At 39.4% G+C, this 24,651-nt stretch overlaps 1 protein-coding gene across 2 annotated transcripts in view; it reads left to right on the forward strand.

The window, feature by feature from the left end:
* The window catches only part of Tmem131 (transmembrane protein 131), a 163,363-nt gene that overhangs the window by 28,308 nt on the left and 110,404 nt on the right, over positions 1-24,651 (forward strand). For both annotated transcript variants that reach the window (XM_050134663.1, XM_050134662.1), the window contains exon 2: positions 19,335-19,396. In XM_050134663.1, the coding sequence (XP_049990620.1) occupies positions 19,335-19,396 (62 nt within the window). The remainder of the gene's footprint in view (positions 1-19,334; positions 19,397-24,651) is intronic.

A 24,651-nucleotide genomic window follows, 5' to 3' on the forward strand; every position in this document is an offset into this window, starting at 1 on the left:
CCCTCCCTCCCTCCCTCTTTTCTTTCTGTTGTGTATGTGTGTGTGTTGAACCCTGGTTTTCATACATGCTAGATCATGTCTATTTACCTGCTAATAAACTTTGGTTTGGTTGCTTTTCTCTCCCTCTATTGAACTGTTATAAATTTTTTATGAATGTTCAAAAACGTGTTTTTGTTTGTTTGATTTTTGGTTTTTTGAGACTGGGTCTCTATAGCTTTGGAGCCTATCCTGGAACTAGCTTGTAGACCAGGCTGGCCTCAAACTCACAGATATCTGCCTGCCTCTGCATCCTGAGTACTGAGATTAAAGGCGTGTGCCACCACTGCCAGGCCAGAAACCCGTTTTTTTTTAAAGAGGTATTTCTTGTAAGTACCTAAAAATAGATTGATGTGTTATATGATAAGGTGATGTTTCATTTTAATCAACTGTCAAACCATCCTCAGCAGTGTGAGAGTTATAGCTACTTTTTGCATGCATCTCTGTCCACATTTGGCGCTGGTCATTTAATAAGTGTGTCCTTGCATTTGTGAAATGGCTAATGGTAGGCATGGGATGCACTCTTTGGCCATTTATAGAACTCCTTTTGTTTTTGTCAAATCTTCCCAATTTTTATTAAGTTCTAACAGACATGCAAGCTGCCAGTCAAAGGTCTCTTTTCCTTTCTCAACCAGAAGAGCTTCAATGCCGAAACACAGCTGTGGAATGTGAGAAATCACTATGGCAGTCTACCCTTATTTTTGAAAGTTTTTTATATCATGAATGTGCATCTTTTATTAGATACATAGTTTATACCTTTTTAGTATATGTTTAGTGTTTTCATTTTTTTCTTTATTTAAAAAAAATTAGAGCTAGGTACTGGTGCATGCCTCTAATTGAAACACTCAGGGAGCAGAAACAGGAGGATCTCCGAGTTTGAGACCAGCCTAGTCTACAGAGTGAGTTCTAGGATAGCCAGGGCTACACAAAGAAACCTTGCCTTCGAAACAAGCAAAATTAAGTTGAGAGGTAGGGCTAGAGAGAGATGGCTCAGTGGTTAATAGTGCTGGCTGCTTTTCCAGAGGGTCTGGGTTTGAATCTCAGCACCTATGTGGCAGTTTACAACTGTCTATAACTCCAGTTCCAGAGGATCTAATGCCCTCTCCTGGCCTCTGCAGGCAACAGACACTCACGTGGTATACAGACATACACATAAGCAGAACACCCGCACACATAAAACCTTAGTAAAAAAAAAAATTAATTTTTGATTGGTTGGTTTCTCATACAGAGTGTCACCCTGGGCCTCACACTCTGAATCCTCTTGTCCCTTTGACTACAGTCATATGCCACATGCCTTGCCATAAGCAGTGCCTTTTGAGAATAAATGTTTTAAATTTTAATACAGTACTCATTTTTCTTTTTTATTCTGTACTTTTTGTATCCTGTAAGCTTTTATACCCTAACCACAAAGTTACAAAGATTTACAAAGTTTTGTGTGTTTTCTAGAATATTATAGTTTAGGCTAGGAGTAGATTGCTATTATTGGGGTCTGAAATGTATTCCGACTTATCAATTCCAGTGTTCAGTAGACATCAGTATTCATTATTTATTTGCATCTGACTATTCAGCTATTCTAGCACAAATATTGGAGACTTTCACCCATCAAATTACTGTGGCACCCTTTCTGAAAATACATAAACTATACATACATGTGTTTTAGATTCTCATCTCTATTTCTTTAGGGATGAAGGTCAAACATACATTATATGTAAGTATTCTACTGAGCTACATCCTTAGCTCCTTCAGTTTAGTTTGTTATTAGTAGATTTGTCATTTGCTTATCGTAGCATTTTTTTCTTCTTGTTTTTTGTTTTGTTTCTTGAGACAGGATCTTGTGTCTCCAAAGGTGGTCTTGAACTCTTGATCCTCCTGCCTCAGCTTCCTGAGAGCTGGATAGAATTGCAGATGTGAACCATCCTACTTTGCTGCAGCCTCTTTTCTGATTTCTTAGAATGTGCCTGAACTAGACCTCAAGAACAATGGCAATGGGTTTTTGATCCTACTGTACCTATTGGTTTCGTGGGAGCCTAGGCAGTTTCGTGGATGCTCACCGTACTAGACCTGGATGGAGGTGGGTGGTCCTTGGACTTCCCACAGGGCAGGGAACCCTGACTGCTCTTTGGGCTGACGAGGGAGAGGGACTTGATTGGGGGAGGGGAAGGGAAAGGGGAGGCGGCGGTGGGGAAGAGACAGAAATCTTAAATAAATAAATAAATAAATAAATAAATAAACAAATAAATAAAAATGTAAGAGCTGGTTAAAAAAAAACTTAAGTTTAACTCACACATCGATGAGATCATAAACTAGTCTTGTCCCTCCCTATCATTTGAGTTAGTTGGTGCTTTCTGTTTTTAGCTAGTGCTCAACACCAAAATTGGTATCCCCAAACTTTTAAAGCAAACCAGGGCAGACTAGGGGCCAGTTAGGATTTGTGCCTGGCTAGCAGGGGGAGAGAATACATCGATGCTTGTTTGTTTGTTTGTTTTTCAAGACAGGGTTTTCTCTGTGTAGCTTTGGAGCCAGTTCTGGAACTAGCTCTGTAGACCAGGCTGGCCTCAAACTTAACAGAGATCCACTTTTTCCTCTTATTCTGGGATTAAAGGTATGTGCCACCACCTCCCAGCTCAATGATGTTTTTTATACTCAAGAAATCAAAAGTAAAAGATGATGAAATTTATAGTAACACTAAAACTTATTTTTCAAAGAAACACTAAGTACTTGGGCATAACAGAATTTTTGGTTTGGGGTTTTAGATTTTATTTGAAACTACGAGGTTCGAACCTACCTAACTTGGCTTTTTACTTTTTTTTTTTTTTTTTTTTTTTTGTAAAATCTCTCACATTTTGTCATCTAGTTTTATTTTAAGATTCTGTTGAATAATTCTTTTAACTTAAATTTATCAGAGATAAGCTGTTAAAAGACTTGACAGTGAATAAAATTATTGTGCTATATACTTAACAAATGTTTAATAGTATTAAAAGTTTATACTATGTATTAAAGAAATTAAATATTCTTTAAATCTCTAATTATAGCACAGTCTCAATTTAATATTAAACCTACATGATAAACCTAAATGAGGCCTATTCTGTAACTGCTTGCTTGGTATCATTAATTTTATTTAAAGCAGTTTTTACTTTTTAAATGTCTGGTTGTGCTTAAATGCAAGTCTGTATTATCAATAGAATTTTGTTGATTTATTCTGTTCTCTGCTTCTGTTCTATGGGGCTTTCTTATGAACCATAAAGAGTTCAAGTCTGATAACTTATAAACATGATTTGTGAGTTCTGAAGGAAATGAGTGTGCTTGTTGGGTATATATTTTCTTTCAACTGTACCCCATCTTGCTAATTTGTGCCATGAGTACATTTGTACATCAAAATTAAGCTTCACCTCCTTGACTCTATTAAAACTAAATTTTTAGTTTTTGTTTGTGGGTTAATTGTTGAGCAGTTTTATTCCATACTGGTAAGAAGCTTACTGGACTCGAGTGAATAGTGTAGCAGTCTGCAGGCCTATGCCCCATTCCGCCTCTAAATTCAACTTGCAGTTAGTCTGTGAGGTGCCCTGGACCTTTAACAAAACATCAAAACAATATTCCTCCTAACTTGTGACAGTAACTGCTTTTGCAGTCTGCTTCTACACGGATAGAATATCTGGAGTACAGTAGTGTTGGGAAATGAAGGGACATAAGCTACTGGGCAGATGGTTGGGGATGCAAGAACTCCAGTCTTCTAAAAGGGAGAGGAAAGGGCCAGTTTGTGAAATACAGTATTGCTACGCTCAAGTTTGACTAACATTTTATTTATTTACTTGTTTTTTTGAGACAGGGTTTCTCTGTACGTCCCCTGACTGTCCTGGAACTTGCTCTGTAGACACAGCCTGATCTTGAACTCAGATCTGCCTGCCTTTGCCTCCAAAGTGTGGGGAAAAAAGGTGTGCACTGCCACACCCAGCTTTGACTAACATTTTAATGGAAGCACGACTCACATTTAGTGAACATTTTAAATATATGGCTTTTGAATTTTATATGTGAAAATATTTATAAAATCTCTTAAGTAAAATATCATTTTTTAATATTTATTTTTATGTGGATGGATATTTATTTATGGATTTTTTTTTTTTTGGCGCGTATGTCTTTGTTACACATTCATGCAGAGCCTGCAGATGCCAGAAGATGTCTGATCCCCTGGAACTGGAGTTGTATGTCACCATGTGGGTGCTGGGATTATGAACCTGAAAAACCCTTCTTTGCAAAAGGTTTTTAAGGCTAGTGATCTTAACCACTGAGTCTCTCCAGCCTCCCAAGTAAACATTCATATACTGTCCAGCTTTGCCATAAGTTTTCATTGGGAACACTTTAGTTCATTTACCACTTTTTTTCCATATGCCACAAGAGGGCGCAGGAGCTCAGGACAGATGGCTGCGAGCCACCATGTGGAAGCCGGGAATCCAACTCGGGTCCTCTGGCAGGAAGGGCGATAGGGCCGCGAACAGTGCACTTAACCACTGAGCCATCTCTCCAGACGGTTTTTATTTACCACTTTTATCAGTGGTTTAAGCATTGATTTGGGAAGTATGTGGATGTATATATGTTTTTCTTTTATGTCCTTGTGCTGAAAGGAAGATACTGCTTTCCTTAGTGACTGAGGATAGATGCCATCATAATCAAGTAAAATAGTTAAGGATTTCTGAAGTGGGGAGTACTTCCAAATAATAAATCAATTGGATATGTAGACATTTGTGTATTTGGAGAAAAGTCTTCTTGTAGTTGATATAAGGCAGTTCTTTGCAATCTTCCAAAAACTATTGCTTAAATACAGGCTCCAAAGCCACAGAGAAACCCTGTCTCGAAAACCCCTCCAAAGCTGGGCAGTGGTGGCGCACGCCTTTAATCCCAGCACTCGGAGGCAGAGGCAGGCGGATCTCTGTGAGTTCTAGACCAGCCTGGTCTACAGAGCTAGTTCCAGGACAGGCTCCAAAGCCACAGAGAAACCCTGTCTCAAAAAACCAAAAAAAACAAAAACAAAAACAAAACAAAACAGCCATAAAAGAAATCCCGTGTAGAATGTAGGAAGGAATACTGACTTTGTTAAATAGATATATCAGAATACAATTAATGAGTGACAAATGACATTTAAAGTGTGCAGATTTTAGCTGGCACGGGTAAACAGCATGAAAACTATTGGCACAATGAGGTTAAGGAAATGAGCGGTTTCTCCAGTTTTTTTTTTTTTTTTTTTTTGTGATCTTTTGGCAAGAAAATCTTGGCCTTCTTTCATTGTTGGTTGGTTAGTATAGTCTAAAAATTTTTAATTAACATAATAATTTTGTGATTCATTTGTCAAGTTGTTTTGACCATTGGTTCTCTTACTGCTACACAGTATTCTGATGCAGGATAGTTATCACACAGCCATTCACCCATGGCCTGAAGCTGTCACCTGTTAAAGAAGCCACTCTATCTCTAGATCCTATATCCTAGATCTCTATCTCTAGATCCCTAGGAATAATGTGTCAGCAAATAGACTTACACGTAAGCTTTTTAAAAGCTACAGTTTGTATTCTAGCGTGACTGCACTGGTTTGCATTCGTTTACATACATTTACCTCTCAGACAGGTGTTAAAGAGCCAACACATAGCCTGGCAGATTTGTAAGCTCAGTCATTGTATTGTGTGTGCATTGCCTTGCTATGTTTTACTAAAGTGTAGTAATTGGGATCTTTGATGTTTGTTTTTGGGACAAACTCTCAGGTAGTCCAACTCTGGACAGCCCTGCTTGGGCCTCAAGTCCTGGGATGACAGGTGCACCACCACTTCATTACCAGCCTGGCTAGCAAAACTCTAGCATGTTTTCATGTGGTTATTCCTGTGTGCCGTTCATAATGGCTTTACCTGAATACTCTTCAATCTCTGCATTTTAAACTTGAGTTTTCTTAGTTGAAAAGCTTTATTTACATATTATAGATCTTAGTTCTTGGTCAAATGAAAGTTTTCCAAGTCTAGTCTGTGGTTTCCTTTTTTACTATAGTTTTTAGAGGAGTTAAGTTTTTTTTATATTTAATTATATTTGACCTTAATTTCAGTTCATGGTTGTACATGCATGCATGCATTAAAACTTCAAAACTCAGGGTCACTGACATTTCTTCCTATGTCAATTTCTAGTTTTGGAATTTTAGCTCTCATTAAGTTTTAGTGTTCGAGTTGATGTTTATAAATGTTGAATTCTGTGAATTTTCTTGTCTATATGCTATCCATTTTTATCATTATGATTTATTGAAAAGATTATTTTCCCTTATTGAATTGCCATAACATCTTGGTCAAAAATCACATGTGAGATGGGGTTTCCCTCTCAGCCTCCAGAGTTGGGAATTTTCAGGTATTTACTACCACACCTGGTAAACTTTATTTGGAATAATTTCAAACCTTAAAAAAAAAATCTGTAAAAGGGAAAATGAAGTGTGGGGAAGAACACGCTTAACAGGTAGATTGACCTGTTATTGCCAGTTTACCATGGGTGCTTTGTCTTTGCTGTTTATTTTCCCTACCACAAGTGCATGCAATACTAAAGAATTTTTATGGTCATGGAGTTGGTAAACTGTTTGTCTTGCATACATGAGGATCTAAGCCATTCATTCTCCAGAACTCATGTGAAAAAACCAGGCACAGTGACACATGCTCATAATCCCATTACCAGGGAGGCAGAGACAGGCACACCCAGGGGCTTACTATGCTGTCAACCTGTCCCATTGGTAGGCTCCAGGCCAGTGAGAGAACCTGTCTCAAAAACCCAAGGTGAACAGCTCTTGTGGAATGACATCTAAGGCTGTCCTCTGGCCAGCATGAACATGCATACATGCTCATACAAAAAGAATTTTTACATGAAAGAACTGTTAAGTGTGAAATTCTTCTGGGGCATAGATATTTTATCCCCAGTTATATAGTGTTTAAAATGCAATTTAGGTAAATTTTGTAAAGATTTAGGCAACAGAGCACAGAACTTTTGTATATTGTTTTTGTTGTTGACTTAAAATCTTGAGAGGCTGGGGTCGCAGCTCACTAGTAAAGAACTTGCCTAACATAGTGGAAAGCTTTGGTTCTATCCCAACTACCATCCTTACTCCGTTCACTCCCCCCTCAAAAAACAAAATAAACAACAAAACAACTAAATATTGAGCAGAATCGCCTGACTGTAGTGATGAGGCGAGCAGGCCTGCTTTTCATCCTGCCCGGCTCCTACATGGGTAGCTTAGCCCCGGAAATAATAACACAGAAACTGTATTCATTTAAACACAGCCTGGCCCACTATATCTAGCCTCCTCTTGGCTAACTATTACATCTTAATTAACCTATTTCCATTAAATCTGTTTAGCACCACAAGGCTGTGGCTTACCCGGAAAGATCCTAACTTACGTCCATCTTGGGCCGGAGCTTCATGGCGTCTGCCTGTCTCTGCTTTCTTCCTCCCACAATTCTTTTCTGTCTTCTCCACCCACCTAAGGGCTGGCCTATCAAAAGGCCAAGGCAGTTTCTTTATTTGACCAATGAAAGTAACAAATAGACAGAAGACCCTCCTACATCACCTGACACATACTTGTAATCCCAGTGCTTGAGGTTGAGGCAGGGGGAACATAATTTCAAGATCAGCCTGATTTACAAGATGAGATTTTAAAAAAAATCAAGAAAACAAAACAAACAAAGCAAGGACCTGTGATGTAGTTCAAAGGCAAAACCCAAGCTGAACTGGTGTTGCCTGCTGGGTTCCGGTCACTCTTATTCCCAGAGACCCACTTTCTTGACGAAAAGTAGCCACAGTGCCCTGGCCTGGGTGCAGGCTGTTCTTAGGGGATTCGCTTTCTGCTCCTGGCCTTTTGCAGGATCCTTATTGCCCTCTTTTCATGGTCTTGCTCTAAAAAAGAGAACAATATATTTTTAAAGTATTTTTGTGTTTTGTTGTTTTTTTAAATAATATTTATTATGCACACAGTGTTGTGTCTACATGTATGCCTGCTGGTCAGGAGAGGGTGTCAGATCTTATTACAGATGGTTGTGAGTCACCATGTGGTTGCTGAGAATGGAGCTCAGGACCCATTGAGCCATCCCTCCAGACCCTTGTGTTTTGTTTTTGAGGCATGTTCTGTAGGCATGGGTGATCTGGAACTCACCTTGTAAAGCATGCTGGCCTCAGGTTTGCAGCAGTCTTCCTACCTCTTCCTCTGCCAGGATTACAGGTGTCTGTCATTATGTCCCATGACAGTGTGATGGTTAAGGCTATAATTTGTATCAGAGGGAGGATCCTTGACCAGGCCTAGGTCACATTGTTTATACTCTGGTTTCCCATCTTTTGCCTCCTTTAGTACTTGTGATGCTCTTGGAGGCTCCAGCTTCTGGTCCTTCTGTTACTGTGGTGGTCTCCAGAGGTTCTCTTTTTATAGCTAAATGTGAGCAAATTGGAAAGCTAAATTTTGTTTCCTTAGAAGACATTGTTTATTTTTGTTTGTTTAAACAGAAGATTTTCAAGTTCTGGAAGGCCTATGATGTCCAGGGTAGAGTTACAGCTAGATGATGATGGACATAAGCAAAGGCTCTGTGCTGTCTGAGGGACTCCTGCACATCATTCCTGCTTGCAGGCCTTGCTTCATAGTGCTCTACAGGGTCTGACTCATTACTAAGGAAATCAGAATATGCTAGCAGCTATCATTGGCATTGCAGCAGAAAACTGATAGTCAGGGAGTTGTGTGCCTTGAGAACTATTCCCAGGGCCAGTTAGTTGCTCTTTGCAGGTAACAAGGATGCCTCCTTTTTAAGCTTATTTACTTAGGCTTGTTGCTACATTGAAGTGTTTTTACAGTCCCAGAACAAGGGGCCAGTGCTTTTGTAAACATATCAGAAATAGTTTCCCTTAATAGCTAGATGCCCTTCAAGATGAAATGTCGTTAGATTAAAAACAGAACTGAAACACCGAGTCTCTCTTACCAATGTTCCTAGGGTCCAAACTTTCTGTAGAGACAGCTCTGCATCAGATCAAAGACAGCTGTCCAGGTGGAGCCTCATCGGGACTCAGCGTACAGGTCACATAGACAGTTTCTCTGGAAATGAGCCTTTGAAGACTTGCTAGCCCTGCTGCCTCCCCGTGACTGCCACACTGGTTCTTACTGTGGAGGTGACTGTGGTTACAGTTGCCATAAAGCAAGAGAGAAGAGAAGGGAGCAGAGCCATGTAAACACCATAAATTTCACTGGTGCTTTGGTTTCTTAAAACGTGAGCCAACAATCTCTAAATTGCTTGTCCTTTTTGTGGAAGAAAGGAGTTTTGAAGTCCCCTGGTTTTGCTTAAAACCTTTTGAAAGTCATGATACTATCTCAGGTAGTCTGTGTCAACAGAAAGCTGTCCTGAGATTTTCATAGGATTTGTTTTAAACTCATGGATTCTTTTGAAAAGATTTGACATATTTACATTTTTCAGCCCATGAACATGATGTTTGCCCATTTAGACTTTGAAGTATTTTCCATCTGAAAATATTTTTTAAAATTGTTGATTTCGTACATATAGATAATCCTTTTGGGTTTTTTTTTTTAGCCCCCATCACTCTCTTTTACCCCCTCCAACTTCTGCCAAACCCTTCCTTCCCAATAAGTTCATCATCTCCCCTCATCCCAGCCCCTGCAGCTCCATCATGTCTTGTTGCTTTGTGACCCACTGAATATAACTAAGGCTGCTTTTGAGATGGGTGATGGGCTATTACCAGAGCAGGGGCAGCTTGCCAGCAGCTGAGTCACTAATTATCTAGGCTTTGGTTTCTGTTGACAACTTTTTGTAGATTTTAGTATATATGTACCATACAGTACCTAAGTATTTTACTGTATTTGGATAATTTCCTACATATTCATGGTGATATATAGAAGTTTGATTCAATTTGGGGGTTTGAATTTGTATTTGCAACTTTGCTAAATTTCTTATTCTAAGTAATTTTCTTCCTTTTTCTTTCCTTCCTTTTCATTGGCATCTTATACGTAATTATCTAGTCTGCAAATGGAGGTAGTTTTATTACTTTGAAAACGTTTGTTTTAAACTTATTGCCAGGGCTTCTGGTAGCATGTTGAATAAAAATGGGGCTAGAGCCTACACTGTCCCAAGCCTCAGGGAGTACACGTAGTCTGCAGGCTGAGGTTGGGGCATTTCCACCTCCCTGCCTTGTGCCTTGTAGAGCATAGGGCTGTGTGAACGGTTTCAGTTCTGACCATTGACAGTTACATATTACAATGGTTGAGTTTTAAGTTTTGAGTTGACTCGTATGCCTTGAACAAAAAAAAAAAAAAACTTGGGTATAGCATGGAATCTTTTGGATTGCTAGGTTCAGTTAATATTTTGTTGAAAAATAATGTTGTATACATTAAAGTTTGTTCTATAGATTTTAAGCAACATGTAGCTGCTTGTAAGTATTTTTAGTCATATGATCTGGTAAGATTAGTTACAGACAGTTGCTGGGTGTTTGCTCTGTTAAACAGTTAACCTCTCACCACCGCCCGGTTTCCAGCACTTTCTATATCCATTAGTTTGCCTACTCTACATACGTCATATAAATAGAATTAGGATATTTGAACTTTTGGTTCTAAGTTATGTCCCCTAAGTGATGTTTTCAGGGTCCATTCCTGTTTTATGACTAAATATTTCATGATTATGTTGTGCTTTTGTTGGTCCATCTGTTTGTGGTGGGTATTGGTTGTTTCTGCTTGTTTGGAGACTTTGGGTATTAGTCTTTTCTTTAGCAGGATGTTAGCCTGTTTACATCACAGGGCTGAAACTACTGCTGTGGGCTGTGGGGCCAGTAACAGCATAGTTTTCAGTGCCACTCCAGTATCATTTGGTTTGCCTGGTTTATAAGATGCTGCTACTGACCCTGCTGGTTCCAGCTCATAGCAGGGTCAGGGAGATGTAATAGTATAATAAGTTTCTGTGTGCTGGTGATTTTTCTTATTGTTAAGTTGCTAAGAGTAGTTGGTGACTCTCAGAAATTCATTTTATATGTGATAAATTAAGTTTTTGATTTTTAAAATGTGAATAAAAATTTTAAGGTAAAATGAAAATTAAATTATGACATTAACTTAGCCATAAGATTATTTGGTAAACTTTTTTTTGATTGTTTTTGACATGGTCTTGCTGTGTAACCCAAGCAGGCCTCAAACTCACAATCTTTCTGTCTCATCCTCCTGAGTGGTGTGATTACAGGGGTTCACTAGGAACCTTTTGTTTTTTGGGTTTTTTTTGTTTGTTTGTTCAAGACAGGGTTTCTCTGTATAGTAGTCCTGGTTGTCCTGGAACTAGCTGTTGTAGACCAGGCTGGCCTCAAACACACAGAGATTCTGCCTCTGCCTCCCTAGTGTTGGGATTAAAGGCGTGTGCCACCACTGCCTGGCTGAACCTTTTGTATTTATATTTTTATCATGTGTGTATGCATATATGTTCAGGACATGATGCATTATATAGGATTACATTTCACATTTTAGTAAACAATGTAGAGTATAGCCTTTAAGAAGTTGGTAATACTGAATGGTTTTGGTGAGAATTTCATAACCGTAGTTTTGTGTATATATAACAATTCATCTCATTATATGTAGCAACAATTGATGGACCCATGAGAAAAAAAGGGAATCTGCTATCATAGTCGGAAAATTTACACCAACAGTTACTAATAGGTTTTAAGTATATCACAAGTTTAAAGAGCCCAGTAACATACACCAAACAGAAGACTCCACCCCACTTTAGTCTATTTTTTTCTCTTACTGTAATGCAGTACTTGAAGCCAGTGTAAAGCCAAGCATAGTAGAACATGCCTATAATCCCGGCACTCGGGGGCAGAATCAGGAGGATGGCGAATTTAAAGTCAGCAAGGACTGACTATACATAAAAGATCAGCCAAACATTGTCTCAAGCGAAGGGAGTTGCGGAGTTGGGAGTTGAGAAGATAACTCAGTCAGTAAAGTGCTTCAGGACCTCGGTTCACTGCCCAGAACCTGTGTGAAGAAACTGGAGTGTGGTAGCACGTTCTTTGTCTAGTTAGGGTTATTATTGCTGTGATGAAACCCCATGACCAAAAGCAAGCTGGGGAGGAAAGGCTTTATTTGGCTTACACTACCACATTATAGCCCATCATTGAAGGAAGTCAGGACAGGAATTCAAACAGAGTAGAAACCTGGAGGCAGGAACTAATGTCTGCAGGGGTCATGGAATAACTGCAAGCCCTTTACCCATTGAGCCATCTCACCAGCTCAACTTTGTACTTTAAATATGGAGAAAGATAAGTTTATATTTTAGCATTCATGTAATAAAACCTAGTGAGGAAAGAAACAAAGATTCAATCACAGTGTCTTTCTAAACTGAAGGGCTCCATACAGACCAGAATGAATAAACATTTGCAGTTAGCCAGCCTTTTGTTGAAATAAAATGTTGAACAAATAGAACTTTAAAGGAGATAGGAAGGATGTTAATAGTGACTCTGACATTGGTGCCACTGTTTCAACCAGTCTTAACTTCCATTTCTTCAGGCTCTATGCAAGTCACGGTTTGACTAAGAAGAAAAATAGAAATTAGTAGATTGTGGTACATTAAAGTAGGGCAGTGGGGCTGCCAGGAGCAGTCAGGAGGGCCTCACTGCATAAATGGAGAAGATGGCAGTCAGGTTTGGACATCCCAGGCAAGATGGGTCCCTCACACAGGATTTGGTGACCCTATTTAGCCCTGCCTGTGTGGCCTTTTCTCTTCTTGGTTCTTGTAGAGGATTTAACCACCCTCTTTCTCTTCAGCCAAAAGAGACCTTGGTGATCTGAAGGTAAAGACCTACAGATGTAACCTAAATTCCTAATCCCCCACACCAACACACACACATGGATTGTGTTTCTAGTAGTTACTTACATCTGTTTTCATCAAAGTTTTAGAATGTATTATGAGGTAGCTCATCTAGTTTTCAGTTGCAGTATTTGTTTTTGTTTTGTTTCGAGATGGGTTTTCCATAGCTTTGGAGCCTGTCCTGGAACTAGCTCTTGTAGAACAGGCTGACCTCGAACTCACAGAGGTCCGCCTACCTCTGCCTCCTGAGTTCTGGGATTAAAGGTGTATGCCACCACTGTCTGGCCAGTTGCAGTATTTTCTTCTTAAAAGTAGAGGTAGCCATTGGTGACGCACACCTTTAGTCTCAGTAGTTAGGAGCCTGAGGCAGGTAGATCTCTGAGTTCATGGCCAGCCTGGTGTACAGAATGAGTTCCAGGACAGCCAGAGCTACATAGAAACCCTGCCTCAAAAAAATCAAATTAATAGATAGATAGATAGATAGATAGATAGATAGATAGATAGATAAAAATTATAGTAGAAAAGAGTTGTTTTTAAAATATGAATGTCATTCCCCTCCTTAGCGTTGTACAGACTAGACAAAGTGTCCTACTACTCAGCAACAGCCCCAGGCCTGAATCTCCTTTTTTATTTACTAAATAAAATAGGAAAGAAGACAAGCTTGGCTTCTTAGTTTCATTTTGGAAAGTGGCATGTGAAACTTTTGCTCTTGGAGTGACAGTGATGTGAGTGAATATAAGGAGTTCAGAGTAGAACTAGGGGGACCCATTTGCAAGAGTGCACACCCATTCCCTCACCTTTCAGAGATACAGATCTAGTTTTAAAACTCAGATTGCTCAGAGGTGCTGTTTGCCATGAGGATTAATGTCACACATACTTGAAGTAGTAATGGATTCAGAAGTAGAGACTATGTATTCTGGAGGCTGAGGCAGGATTGTGAGTTTGAGGGCTGCCTGGGCAACATAACATAGCAAGACCCCGTTTCAAAATAAAATAAAGCAAAACAAGAATAACAATAATGCAGCAAGTATAAATTCTAAGTCTCATCAATTTCGAGTTCACCTTCATTGTCAACGTGGAATTTAAATCCCCTAGAGACATAGGAATATGTCAGGATTAACTGAGGAAGGAAGAGGCACTCTGAATGTAGATAGCACCCAACCATACCCCCAGGTCAGGATTCCAGACTAGAGAAGGAAGAAAAGCAGTGCTTATTTCTCTGCTTCCTGATCAGACAAAATGTGACCAGCCACTTCATGTTTCTGCTACCATGCTGGCCCATATCCCTTCAAACTGTAAGCCAAGTAAGCCCTTCTTCCTTTCTTCCTTAAATAGGTTCTTCTCAGATATTTGGTCATAGCAACAAGGAGAATAAACATTGCTTTTGCGCCTTTTTTTTTTTTTTTTGACTATATAGTCTTGGCTGGTCTAAAACTCCCTGTAGACCTGGTCAAATTTATAGAAATTCACCTGTCTGCATCCTGAGGTCTGTGCCACCACACCTGACACTTTAGTGTTGTGTGATGTTTTATTCTTTTGGCTTTTTGGGGGGTGGTACCACCCAGCTCCCAAATAAATCACACACAGAGGCTTATTCCATTATGAATGACTGGCCTTAGCTTGACTTGTTTCTTGCCAGCTTTTCTTACTTAAGTTATCTCAACTACCTTTTGCCTCTGGGCTCTTTTCTTATTTCCATGTATCTCACTTTCACTCTTATTCTGTGGCCAGCTGGCTGGCCCCTGATGTCCTCCTTCCCTTGTTCTCAAGTTGCTTGCCCCCTCCTCATTTCTTATTCTACTCTTACTCTCTGTCTGTCAGCCCCGCCTATCCTTGTTTCTGCCCTGCTATTGGCCATTCAGCTCTTTATTAGAACCAATCACAGCTTCACAGAGTTAAACAAATGAAGCATGAACAAAAGTCACGCACCTTAAAATAATATTCCCCAACACTTTAGTGTGCTTTTTGATTGCTTGTTTATTGTTTAGTTTCTTTCCTTCCTTCCTTCCTTCCTTCCTTCCTTCCTTCCTTCCTTCCTTCCTTCCTTCCTTCCGACAAGTTCTTGCCATGTTGCCCAAGCTGTTTTTGAACTCAGAATACTCTTTCCTTTGCCACCTAAATTTTTTTTTGACGCAGTGGGGGGTGATTTTTCAAGATAGGGTTTCTCTATGTTGCCTTGGCTGACCTGGAATTCACTCTGTAGACCAGGCTAGCCATGAACTCAGAGATCCACCTGCTTCTCCCTCCCAAGTACTGGGATTAAAGATATTTACCACCACTGCCTGGCTACATACTGAATCTTAAAAAAATAAAAAATCTGATAATGGCATCATAGTATCTGATTCACATATTGAAGTTTAATAACAGTGGTCAGTATTCACTTCGATTATATCTGATTGCTGCTTAGACCAAAGAATATTGAGAAGTTTGGGATTCATTAAGATATAAAATTAGGGGAAATACCCTGAGGAGAAGAAAACACTTATTATAATATGAGCCCAGATTCGGAAGCTTGCCTTTCTATCTTTGGCTTCCTTGCCCTTTGCCCCGCTCTTTTCTTCCCTTCTTGAGCGAGGGTCTCATGTTTAGATCAGGTTGCCCTCAAACTGTCTGTCCTTCTGCCTTTGCTGGATGCTGGGACTACAAGTATGTGCCACCAAGCCTTGCTGCTTGAATACTCTGTACAGTTTTCTCTATTTTATAAGCTAGTAGTTGTTAATACTTGAAAGGATTAAGTGTGTGGCTAATGTTTTCCTGTCCTAGGCGTATAATTTAAAGTTATTATTGGTCACCTAGAGCCAAGAATCCTAATTTGTTTCGTTAAATAATAAATTCTGCTTATTTCTGTATCTTTGAAGAAAGTTGGTGATGTTGATGATGTGTAATACAATGTGTTACAACTATCCTAGCTACTGTTATTCGTTTTCCCAGGTGACAAAATTCCTGGTATTCTTTTAAATCTAATTAAGAGCACAGTGCACTCAGATTGCTGTTGTTTTCATCACCTGGATGAAAGTGTGAGCCTATTAAACAGCTGGCGAGGTCCACCTCTTACTGGTTTCCTCTGCTAACCAGGTGCAGAGCATTTGAGTAAGCTCATTTTGTACTTCACATTGTGAGCCTCTCCCTGTTGAAGCCATTCTTACTAGTGCAGTGTTCTTATGTCAGTAAACGTGACTTCAGGGATGCAAGAGGATGTTTTGTGGATGGTCTGGAGTTTAAGTTTGTGTTAGAAGATAAGAGTGGAGTGGGTAAGCTAGGCAGAGCCTGTAGGGATCATAGTGCTTTCATCTGAGGGCTCTGCCACTTTATGCAGAGAGGTTCTAAAGAATGCATATGTAGGAGTTTTGAGACACATTATAAGCTAGCACTAGAGGGAACATAACCAGGAAAGGTCACCTGCTCCGGGATAAACTGTCACCCAAGCAAAAAGATAGGTTTCATCTACATGTTCAGTGTTTACTAGATGTCATATATGTGCTAAAGACTGGGAGAGGTGAGCAGAAATGGAGCACTTTGACTCTGTGGTTGAAAAAGAATGCAGATAATTAATGGGGTTTCCCAAAAGAACATCTCTGAAATTACTGCATGAAGGGTCTGGAATGCTCAGTGAGCAGGAAAACATCATCTAGTTAGGCAATCTGACAAGCTTATTTCTTACTACTCTTTAACTTCCTCTTTGTCCTATTGCAAAAGTCAGGTATGTGAAATTGCATAGTGAGCTTCACCCCTGAATTCCATCATACCAGCAGATAGGAGCCAGTGAACTCCAGATTCGCCAGATGATGCATTATTGATTCACTTTCTTTTAAAAAAAATAAGCTTTTATATTTTAGGACAATTTTAAATAAAAGAATTGCAAAGATAGCAGAGTATTCATCTACCCTACTCCCAGTTCCCCTATTACTAATTTTTTACATTAAAGTATTTTTATTTTTTTAAACAACTAACAAACCAGTATCATACCATTCTTACTAACAAGATTCCATATTTTACTCAGATTCCTTTAGTTTTAGTGCACTGGTTCCTTTATGTTCTGGAATCCCATCTAAGACTCCTTAGACTTTCCTTGTCTGTTTTTGATGACCTTGACAGTTTTGAGAATCACTAATTAATCAGGTATTTTGTAGTCTCATCCCTTGGGATTTGTCTAGGATTTTTCTCATGATTAGCCTGAAATTGTATATTATGGGGAGGTTTTTTCTTAGATCAAGGGTGCATATACAACTTTTTAGTTGGTGTCCATCTTGATCTAGCTGAGGTCTTGCCACTGTAAAGTTAACTCTCCCTTCCCATACTGAATTCTTTAGAAGGACGCCATATTGTATTTAAAAAGTAAAGGGTAACACCCCTCCCTTTTGTCAGTCTTGTGAAGCCCAGGTTGGTCTTGAACTCACTGTGTAACTGAGACTGGCCTTCAATTACTGACATTCTGTCTCTACCTTCTCAATGCTGGGATTATATGTATGTGCCACCATGTCCATTAGGAGTTACCTTCTTTTATTTATTTATTTATTATGCATACAATATTCTGTCTGTGTGTATGTCTGCAGGCCAGAAGAGGGCACCAGACCTCATTACAGATGGTTGTGAGCCACCATGTGGTTGCCGGGAATTGAACTCAGGACCTTTGGAAGAACAGGCAATGCTCTTAACCACTGAGCCATCTCTCCAGCCCAGGAGTTACCTTCTTGATAGCAGTTTCTGTATAAGTTGTTTGTATTTCTGCATGGAGATTTGTCTCTTCTTCCCAAATTTTTATTCAATAATTTGCTTATTTTAGTATGGAGTCATAGGTATTTATTTTGTACTTGAGGTTATAATCTAGTGCCCCTTCGTTTGCTCAGATTGTTCTAGCTTTGGTCATTTGGGAATTCCTTATAGAGGAATCCTCATTGGTATGTTATTAAAATAGTTGGGTTGTTTTCCTTTTAGTACTGTCTGCTTTCTGACACTCTAAGATGCTCTTGTCCCATTGTGTGTATGTCCTAGAAGCAGCCATTTCTCAAGAAGCTCCAATTCTTTTCATTGGAGCATAGTCTAAAACTCTGGTTCTGGGTGGTAGATGTGGTCATTTCTGCTGGAGTATCATTGACTGAGGAAGGAATTATATATCTGTGTCCTAATATATGTACACATCCGCTTTCTCCCTTGGGATTTATTTGTTGTTGTTTGAGATTTATTCATTTTTATATTATGTATGTGTTTGCCTGCATGTTGGTGTACTATGTCCCTTCAGAGGCCAGAAGAGGGTATCACACCCCTAGAACTGGCGTTACAGATGTTGTTAGCATTCATGTGGTGCTGAAAATCAAACCTGGGTTCTCTGGAAGAACAGCCAGTGCTCTCAGTGCTGATCCCTCTCTTCAGTTCCCATGCCTGCCTTTCTATATGTAACAATCCGTATCTCTCAAACATGAGTTCATGCTGGTATCACCAAATCTACTGCATTTTCCACATGGATAATTTTGGCCTCCCTCGTTTCTATGTAAACTCTTAGTCTAGTTATTAGGAACCAACACACTTTGCACTATGTCTGTATTTAGTTATTTAATTCCAGTACAGTGGCATCAGAATTGCTAACTCCTATGGGAACAGCCTTCCTGGCTGCCATACAGTTCATGTTTTGATTTTTATCTTTTAGATTCTGTTTCATTTTCAGATCCACTTGTGACCCCCACCCCCTCAGGCCCCTACCATCCTATTTGATGGGGATTGAGTCATACATTTGTAATATAGTATAGATGGTTATGAATAAAACTACTATAAGGAATTTCACATGGATTTACATGTGGACAGCTTTCAGATAATTTTGGTACATACTAAGCTCTTCATTGCCATATTGTACAAAATAGCTATACTGGCTTTTGCATATTTTGTCTTTGCCTTGTTTATTATGCATTGTCTTGTGCAATGGATAAGATTTCTTTTTTTGCTATTTTCCCTATCCACTTACCAAGTTACCCTCAACTGCCCACCCCAAAGCATGTTGACATTGCAGAAGAGCAGATGGCACAGAATTCCTGCTGATCAGTTTAGGTGAAATAAATGCCACCATGCTTATGATCTTCTGCAGCCAGAAGTGAATCTGACTTCTCTTCCTTTTTCTTACAACAGCAGGGGTAGATATTCTCAAGGCAGCTTGCGCAGCTGAGTTATTGAAGCTGTCTTGTTACTCGTATTAATCAGTTACATAGCAAAACATTTTAAAGTTGCTAAACTTCTGAGGAGTTAAGTGCATTTTCCTCATAACCATTACTCTGAAACAAGCAATGTCTCACTAGTTTGTTTTTGGATGCCAGCATTGAGTCACACATGCTAAGCAAATGCTCTACCATTGGCCTACATCCCCCAGTAAGCAATATATTAAGATGTAGAATTATATTTAGTTCATGGTAAAAGTTTATTGACGTTAGATTTCTGTTCCTGCCAGTGATGATGTTTTTGTTTCCTTCACAGCATTCATGCAGTCGGAGAGCATAATAGAAGTTCTGCGCTTTGACGATGGAGGCCTACTACAGGTAATTTTCTTGAGTAATAGATGGCTATTATTTTTCTTTGAAAAAAAATGTAGCTGGTTTTTCTGAAGTACATTTTATGAACTATAGATAGTCAATGTGGAGGTATTACATAAACCTATTAGAACTATAATTTAGAGTAAGCATTTCTCTAAAAAGTGTTCTCCTTGTAGTATGGAAGCTATAGGTAAATGTACGTGTGTCCTGAGGATATGAGGGTGTGGAGGTCAGGTCAGATGAGTGGAGCCTGCGCGCTCCCCCCCACCCGCCATTAGCTATTGAGTGGAATATTGCATCTGTGTGGGACCTCGGCATTTACCTAGAAAAAGAACTGTGCAGAGTGGAAGTTTTTGTCTTTTGTCTAAATATCCTCCACTTACTTGCCATGTGAAGCTATGTCCTTAACTATATTATGCATGAAATTAGATTATGGTGTCGGATAACGTTCTGGCCTTCCTGTCAAACCTAGCTCAGACACTGATGAAAAGCCATTCAGTCCTCTCAGCTGGGGAGCAAGAGCTGCAGGGCTTAAGAGGCATCTTAACTAACAATCTGGTCTGTTTTGTTCCCTTCTGTTGAGAAGGCTCTCAGATCCTTCTGCTTCAGCCTCCTTGGTAGTAGGATCACAGGCATATGACACTATGTCCATTTCTCTCTTGATTTTTTAAAATTAAATTTGTTTTTGATATGTTCATACATGTAAACAATACATTGTTACTCTCACCCCCTTCCCTCTTTGTGCTTCCTTCCCATCCAAACCCTTCTTCTTATGGTTCAATTTTTAAAAATTCATGTGTTTTAGGACCTAGTATGTTTAACCAGGACCATAGATGAGACTATGGATTTGGAAGCCTTCACTGGAGCCATGTGGGGTTACACATCAGCACTCTGGTTTTTATGGCTCTTTCCCCCCTTTTCTAGAGATTTGACATACAAGGTGTTTTTTTTTTTTCTCCTCATTTACCTACCACAGTGAAGATAGGCACCATGTTGTCAGCTTGTCTGGTAAATACTTCACTCGTTTTATGTTCAAAGGAATCCAAGGTCTAAGTTAAGAGAAGTGCCCAAGATCCCATAACTTTGTGGACTGGGACTGACCTAGATGTCCTGTCTTCTTACTCCCAGTGTGAGCATCTGTCTGTATTGCCCTATGGGTTTGTTTTCAGATGGGTCTTACGCAGCTTGGTCTGCATGTGCACTGTTAAAGTGGTACATGTTACATTTTTACTTGTGTCTAACTTGTGACTTAAATCACACTGTAACCCGTGGTTGGCCTGGAACTCTCTTAAAGACATTCCTGTAACTTATAATAAAGACGAGAACGTAAAAATTTAAATTAGGTTAAGACAATATAGGCAATAGTTCTACTAAGGTGGCATGTTTTGCTATTTCAGCCACAGTAAAACCTAATGTGGTACAGTGAGTTTTACACCTTTATGTTACCTTTGCATGCCTTGGCTCATAGTAAGTGTTAATTTGATAGTAAAATTTACCAAACTCAAACTGATCAAAATTGTGTTTTCTTTACTTTATAAAGCTAAGGAAAACAAAGTGCATGAAAGGTAACTTGTTTAGTATTTCATTGCTAGAGCAGGAATCCAGCCAGCCCTCCTCCCCAGCAGACCTTTTCAGAATGTTTTCTGAAGCACAAGGTGTGTGCAGTTTCCCAGATACACCCCTTGAATTACCACTTAGTGTAGTAGAAATAGAAATCATAATTCCTTCAGCCTATGATTTCTGTAGGTGGCACTTTAGCCCTGTCCCTCCTGTTTGGAAAGGCTACATAGATTTACTACATAGCGTACATGGAGACCAAAGGATTCATAAAATGGGCAGGGACCTAGAGAAATTTGTATCACAGTCAGAAGTTTACATTAAGACTCAGCATGACAGGATTCATTGGCTGCCCATTTTATACAACATTCTATTCTAACTGATTAGAATATATAAGATGAAGTAATAAACATTTTCCCATTTATGAGCCTTAATCATTCTTCTAACCTAATTCTCATATAAAGAAATGAAGGATAAGCAAGGGAAAAAATACAGGAAGATGAGTCAGCTCTGTGTTTGTACTATTCTATCAAATAATAAACTTTGTTTTATTTATTTGTTTATTTTATTTTTTGAGACAGGGTTTCTCAGTGTAACAGTCCTGGAACTAGCTCTTGTAGACCAGGCTGGCCTCAAACTCACAGAGATCCTCAGCCAAAGGCTGGAATTAAAGGTGTGTGCCACCACCACGTGGTAATAAACAGAATTTTAAGATGTTGGAATGTGCCGGGCAGTGGTGGCTCACGCCTTTAATCCCAGCACTTGGGAGGCAGAGGCAGGCAGAATTCTGAGTTCAAGAATAGAAGGGGCTACAGAGAAAATTAAAAAAAAAAAATATGTTGGAGTGTAGTTCTAGCACCTTCATAGGTGGAGCATATACAGTTTAATCTTTTGTTTTTTTAATTAGCCACTTAAATTATTTTTGAAGGGTCAGTTGTGAGTTATAATTCATATATAGGTGCATAAAATGTAGTGGGGGATTTGTACAGCAAGTCATCATATCCTTACCACTCAGCTTAAATGCTAAGAGCAGAAATGAGCCAGTACTGGCAGAAGTCCCTCAGGTTCTTTCCCAGCCATTAATTTCATGGCAGTTTTCTTTTCCTATAGTTGTAACCATCTGAGCCTTAAACTGTAAGTACTATAGTTTCACTTGTGGTATTTGTACTGTTTTAGGCTTCTTTTTTTTTCAGAATGATGTTTCTAAGGTTTTCTGTGTGAATTAAACACTTGTTTTAATTGCAGCTTCCACAGTGTATGGATGCGCTCAATTTGTGTATCCTTCTGTGGTTACAGATATTTAGATATTTTACTTGCTTCTAGTTTTCAGCTATTAATTATGAATAATGCTTTCTTTTAGTAAATATGCTTTCATAGAGTAAAGTTGTTACTGGGTCATGGGTTATGTGTCTTTAGCTGAAGTTTTTTTTCTTGGTTTGTTTTGTGCATGTGTATGTGTGGGTGTTTGTGGAAGTCAGAGGACAAGTAGTGGAGTTTGTGCTCTTTCTGCCATTTGGCTCCAGGCGGTCAGTCTTGACAGGAGACACCTTCACCTGCCAAGCCATCTTGTGTCTTTGGTTTTTGTAGACAGAGCCAGTAGTTTTCTAAGGTGGTGGTACACTTTATCATCCCATTTCTTGATTTACGTTTAAGTCAGTGCATTTGTTTATTTTCATTCTTGTATCTCTTGTTACATCACTGTGTGTTTTTCTGTTGTTTAGTAGGAACTCCCTATGCAATTTTAGATACAAGCTCTTTATACGGATCATGTTCCATCACTTATAAACTTAATTTCATTATCTAAACCTTGAGTGGTTATATGTATTGGAAATATCTTTTGAGTTAGGTAATTGTGTCTTAAACAGAAATTCTTTATTCATGAAGTTTATTCTGTCGATTTTTGTTATATTTTGTATGTTTTGTGTCTGGCTGAAGAACCATATGATGGGGTTGGGAAGAAAGCTTGATCAGTAAAGTATTTGCAGAGCAAACATCAGAGCCCAGTTAGATCCTCAGTACCCACATAAGAAACCTGGATTCCTGAGACTCACTGGCCAGCTAGCCTAGTCTAATCAGTGAGCTCCAAGTCTCAGTAAGAGACTTTGTCTCAGAAACAAGGTGAATGACTTTCTGGAGATAACATTCAAGGTTATGGGTATTCAGCAAGAGTGAGCCCGCACATGTGCCTTGGTTGTCCTAAAGTCCTTTGCCTTCCACATGTACTTTTAAAATATGTGTATACTCTTAGGATTTTATTATGATTGCATTGTATCTGAAGATTAGTTTAGAGAGAATTAAAAATCTTGGTGGGAAACTAATCAATATATGTTGTGCAGAATCGCAGTAGTATCCTGACCAATGCAGTGTGGTAGAATGTTCTGCTACTGCTAGGGCTGGATCACGGGAGGCTGGCATCTTCTTCCTTAGCTCCTGAGTCCTGGTTGTGAATCATTTCCATAGGGCAGTCAGTTACCACGATATGATGAATCCTGCTCATAGAGAGGCCATCTGTAGCCCTGCCAGCAGTCCCAGCTGAGCTAACGGCTAACAGCCGGCATCACTTCTCCCTCATGGGAGTGAACTTCTTGGACATCTAACTAGCACACCTGAACCTTCCTAGGAATGCAACTTGAATTTGCACTTGACTGTAAGCCCAGAGAAGACATGAGTGAGAACTAGTGACTTAGGCTCCCCAAAATGGGGTTGATAATAATAAACTGCCACTAAACTCTGGAGAGGCTTATTTTGCAGCAATAGATAACCAGAACACAGGTGTGTTCTGAAATCTGGTTGCTTTGTTTCCATTGTTTCAGAAATCCCCTTTTGTATATCTGGGTATAATGAGACTGTAACCAAAGTTCTGCATACCAGAGTGTGGTAGAGAGCTTCATTCTTGGCAAACAGCCATGTGGCTAGAAATTCAGGTGTCCTGATGACAGGAACACCATCCCTGTAGAATCTAATTGAAATTGTTAAATGGAATGTTGTTTGAGTTCCATGAGTTGTTCTAGTGAATAATCAAGCCTGGAGATCATGTACAAACTTGTATTTATATCTGGTTTGTCAGAAGTACAGGTGACCTGGAGTCCCCAAAGTGCACAACTGTGTATGGAGCAAGGACACAATTGTCATCTTGGATTCTCAGCTGACTCTGGGTACTTAGAATCAGGATTGTATTTGAGTCCACCAGGAGTGGTATTTTCCATAATTTCTCATGGGAAGATATGGTACATCATGCTGTCTTATGAAGGATTTTCTTGTATAGGAATTTAATGGTTTTGGAAATGAGGTACTGTGATACTGCTTCTATTGACTTTCTAAGCAAGAGGCTGGCAATCTTTCTGTAAGGATCATACATTAATTGTCTGAGGGTTCAGGTGCTAGCTGTCTCCATTATAACTACCCAGCTTTTGTTCCTGTGGTACAAAAGCAGCTGTCCCGGTACCAGGGAAGCAGGCTTAAACCAGAGACAGTCGCTTGGTCTGTGGCTTCTAGATGACTGTCTCTAAATCATCTTAGGAGCGGGCTTCTGTTCCCTTAAGGAAAAGGAAGGGAGAAGGAGTGGGGTTGACTTGTATGCAGGCTTAGAATACCCACTGTTTATTTTAATAAGCACGAAGTCTTGAATTACAGGAAACATTTGTGAAAGTTGACAGAAAACTGAGAAAACATAGAAAAGTAATACTTATATTGCCAAGTCCTAG

The sequence above is a fragment of the Alexandromys fortis genome, unplaced genomic scaffold (genome assembly GCF_014885135.2).
Source record: "Alexandromys fortis isolate MF-2015 unplaced genomic scaffold, M_Fortis_MF-2015_v1.1 scaffold_20, whole genome shotgun sequence".
Lineage (NCBI taxonomy): Eukaryota > Metazoa > Chordata > Mammalia > Rodentia > Cricetidae > Alexandromys > Alexandromys fortis.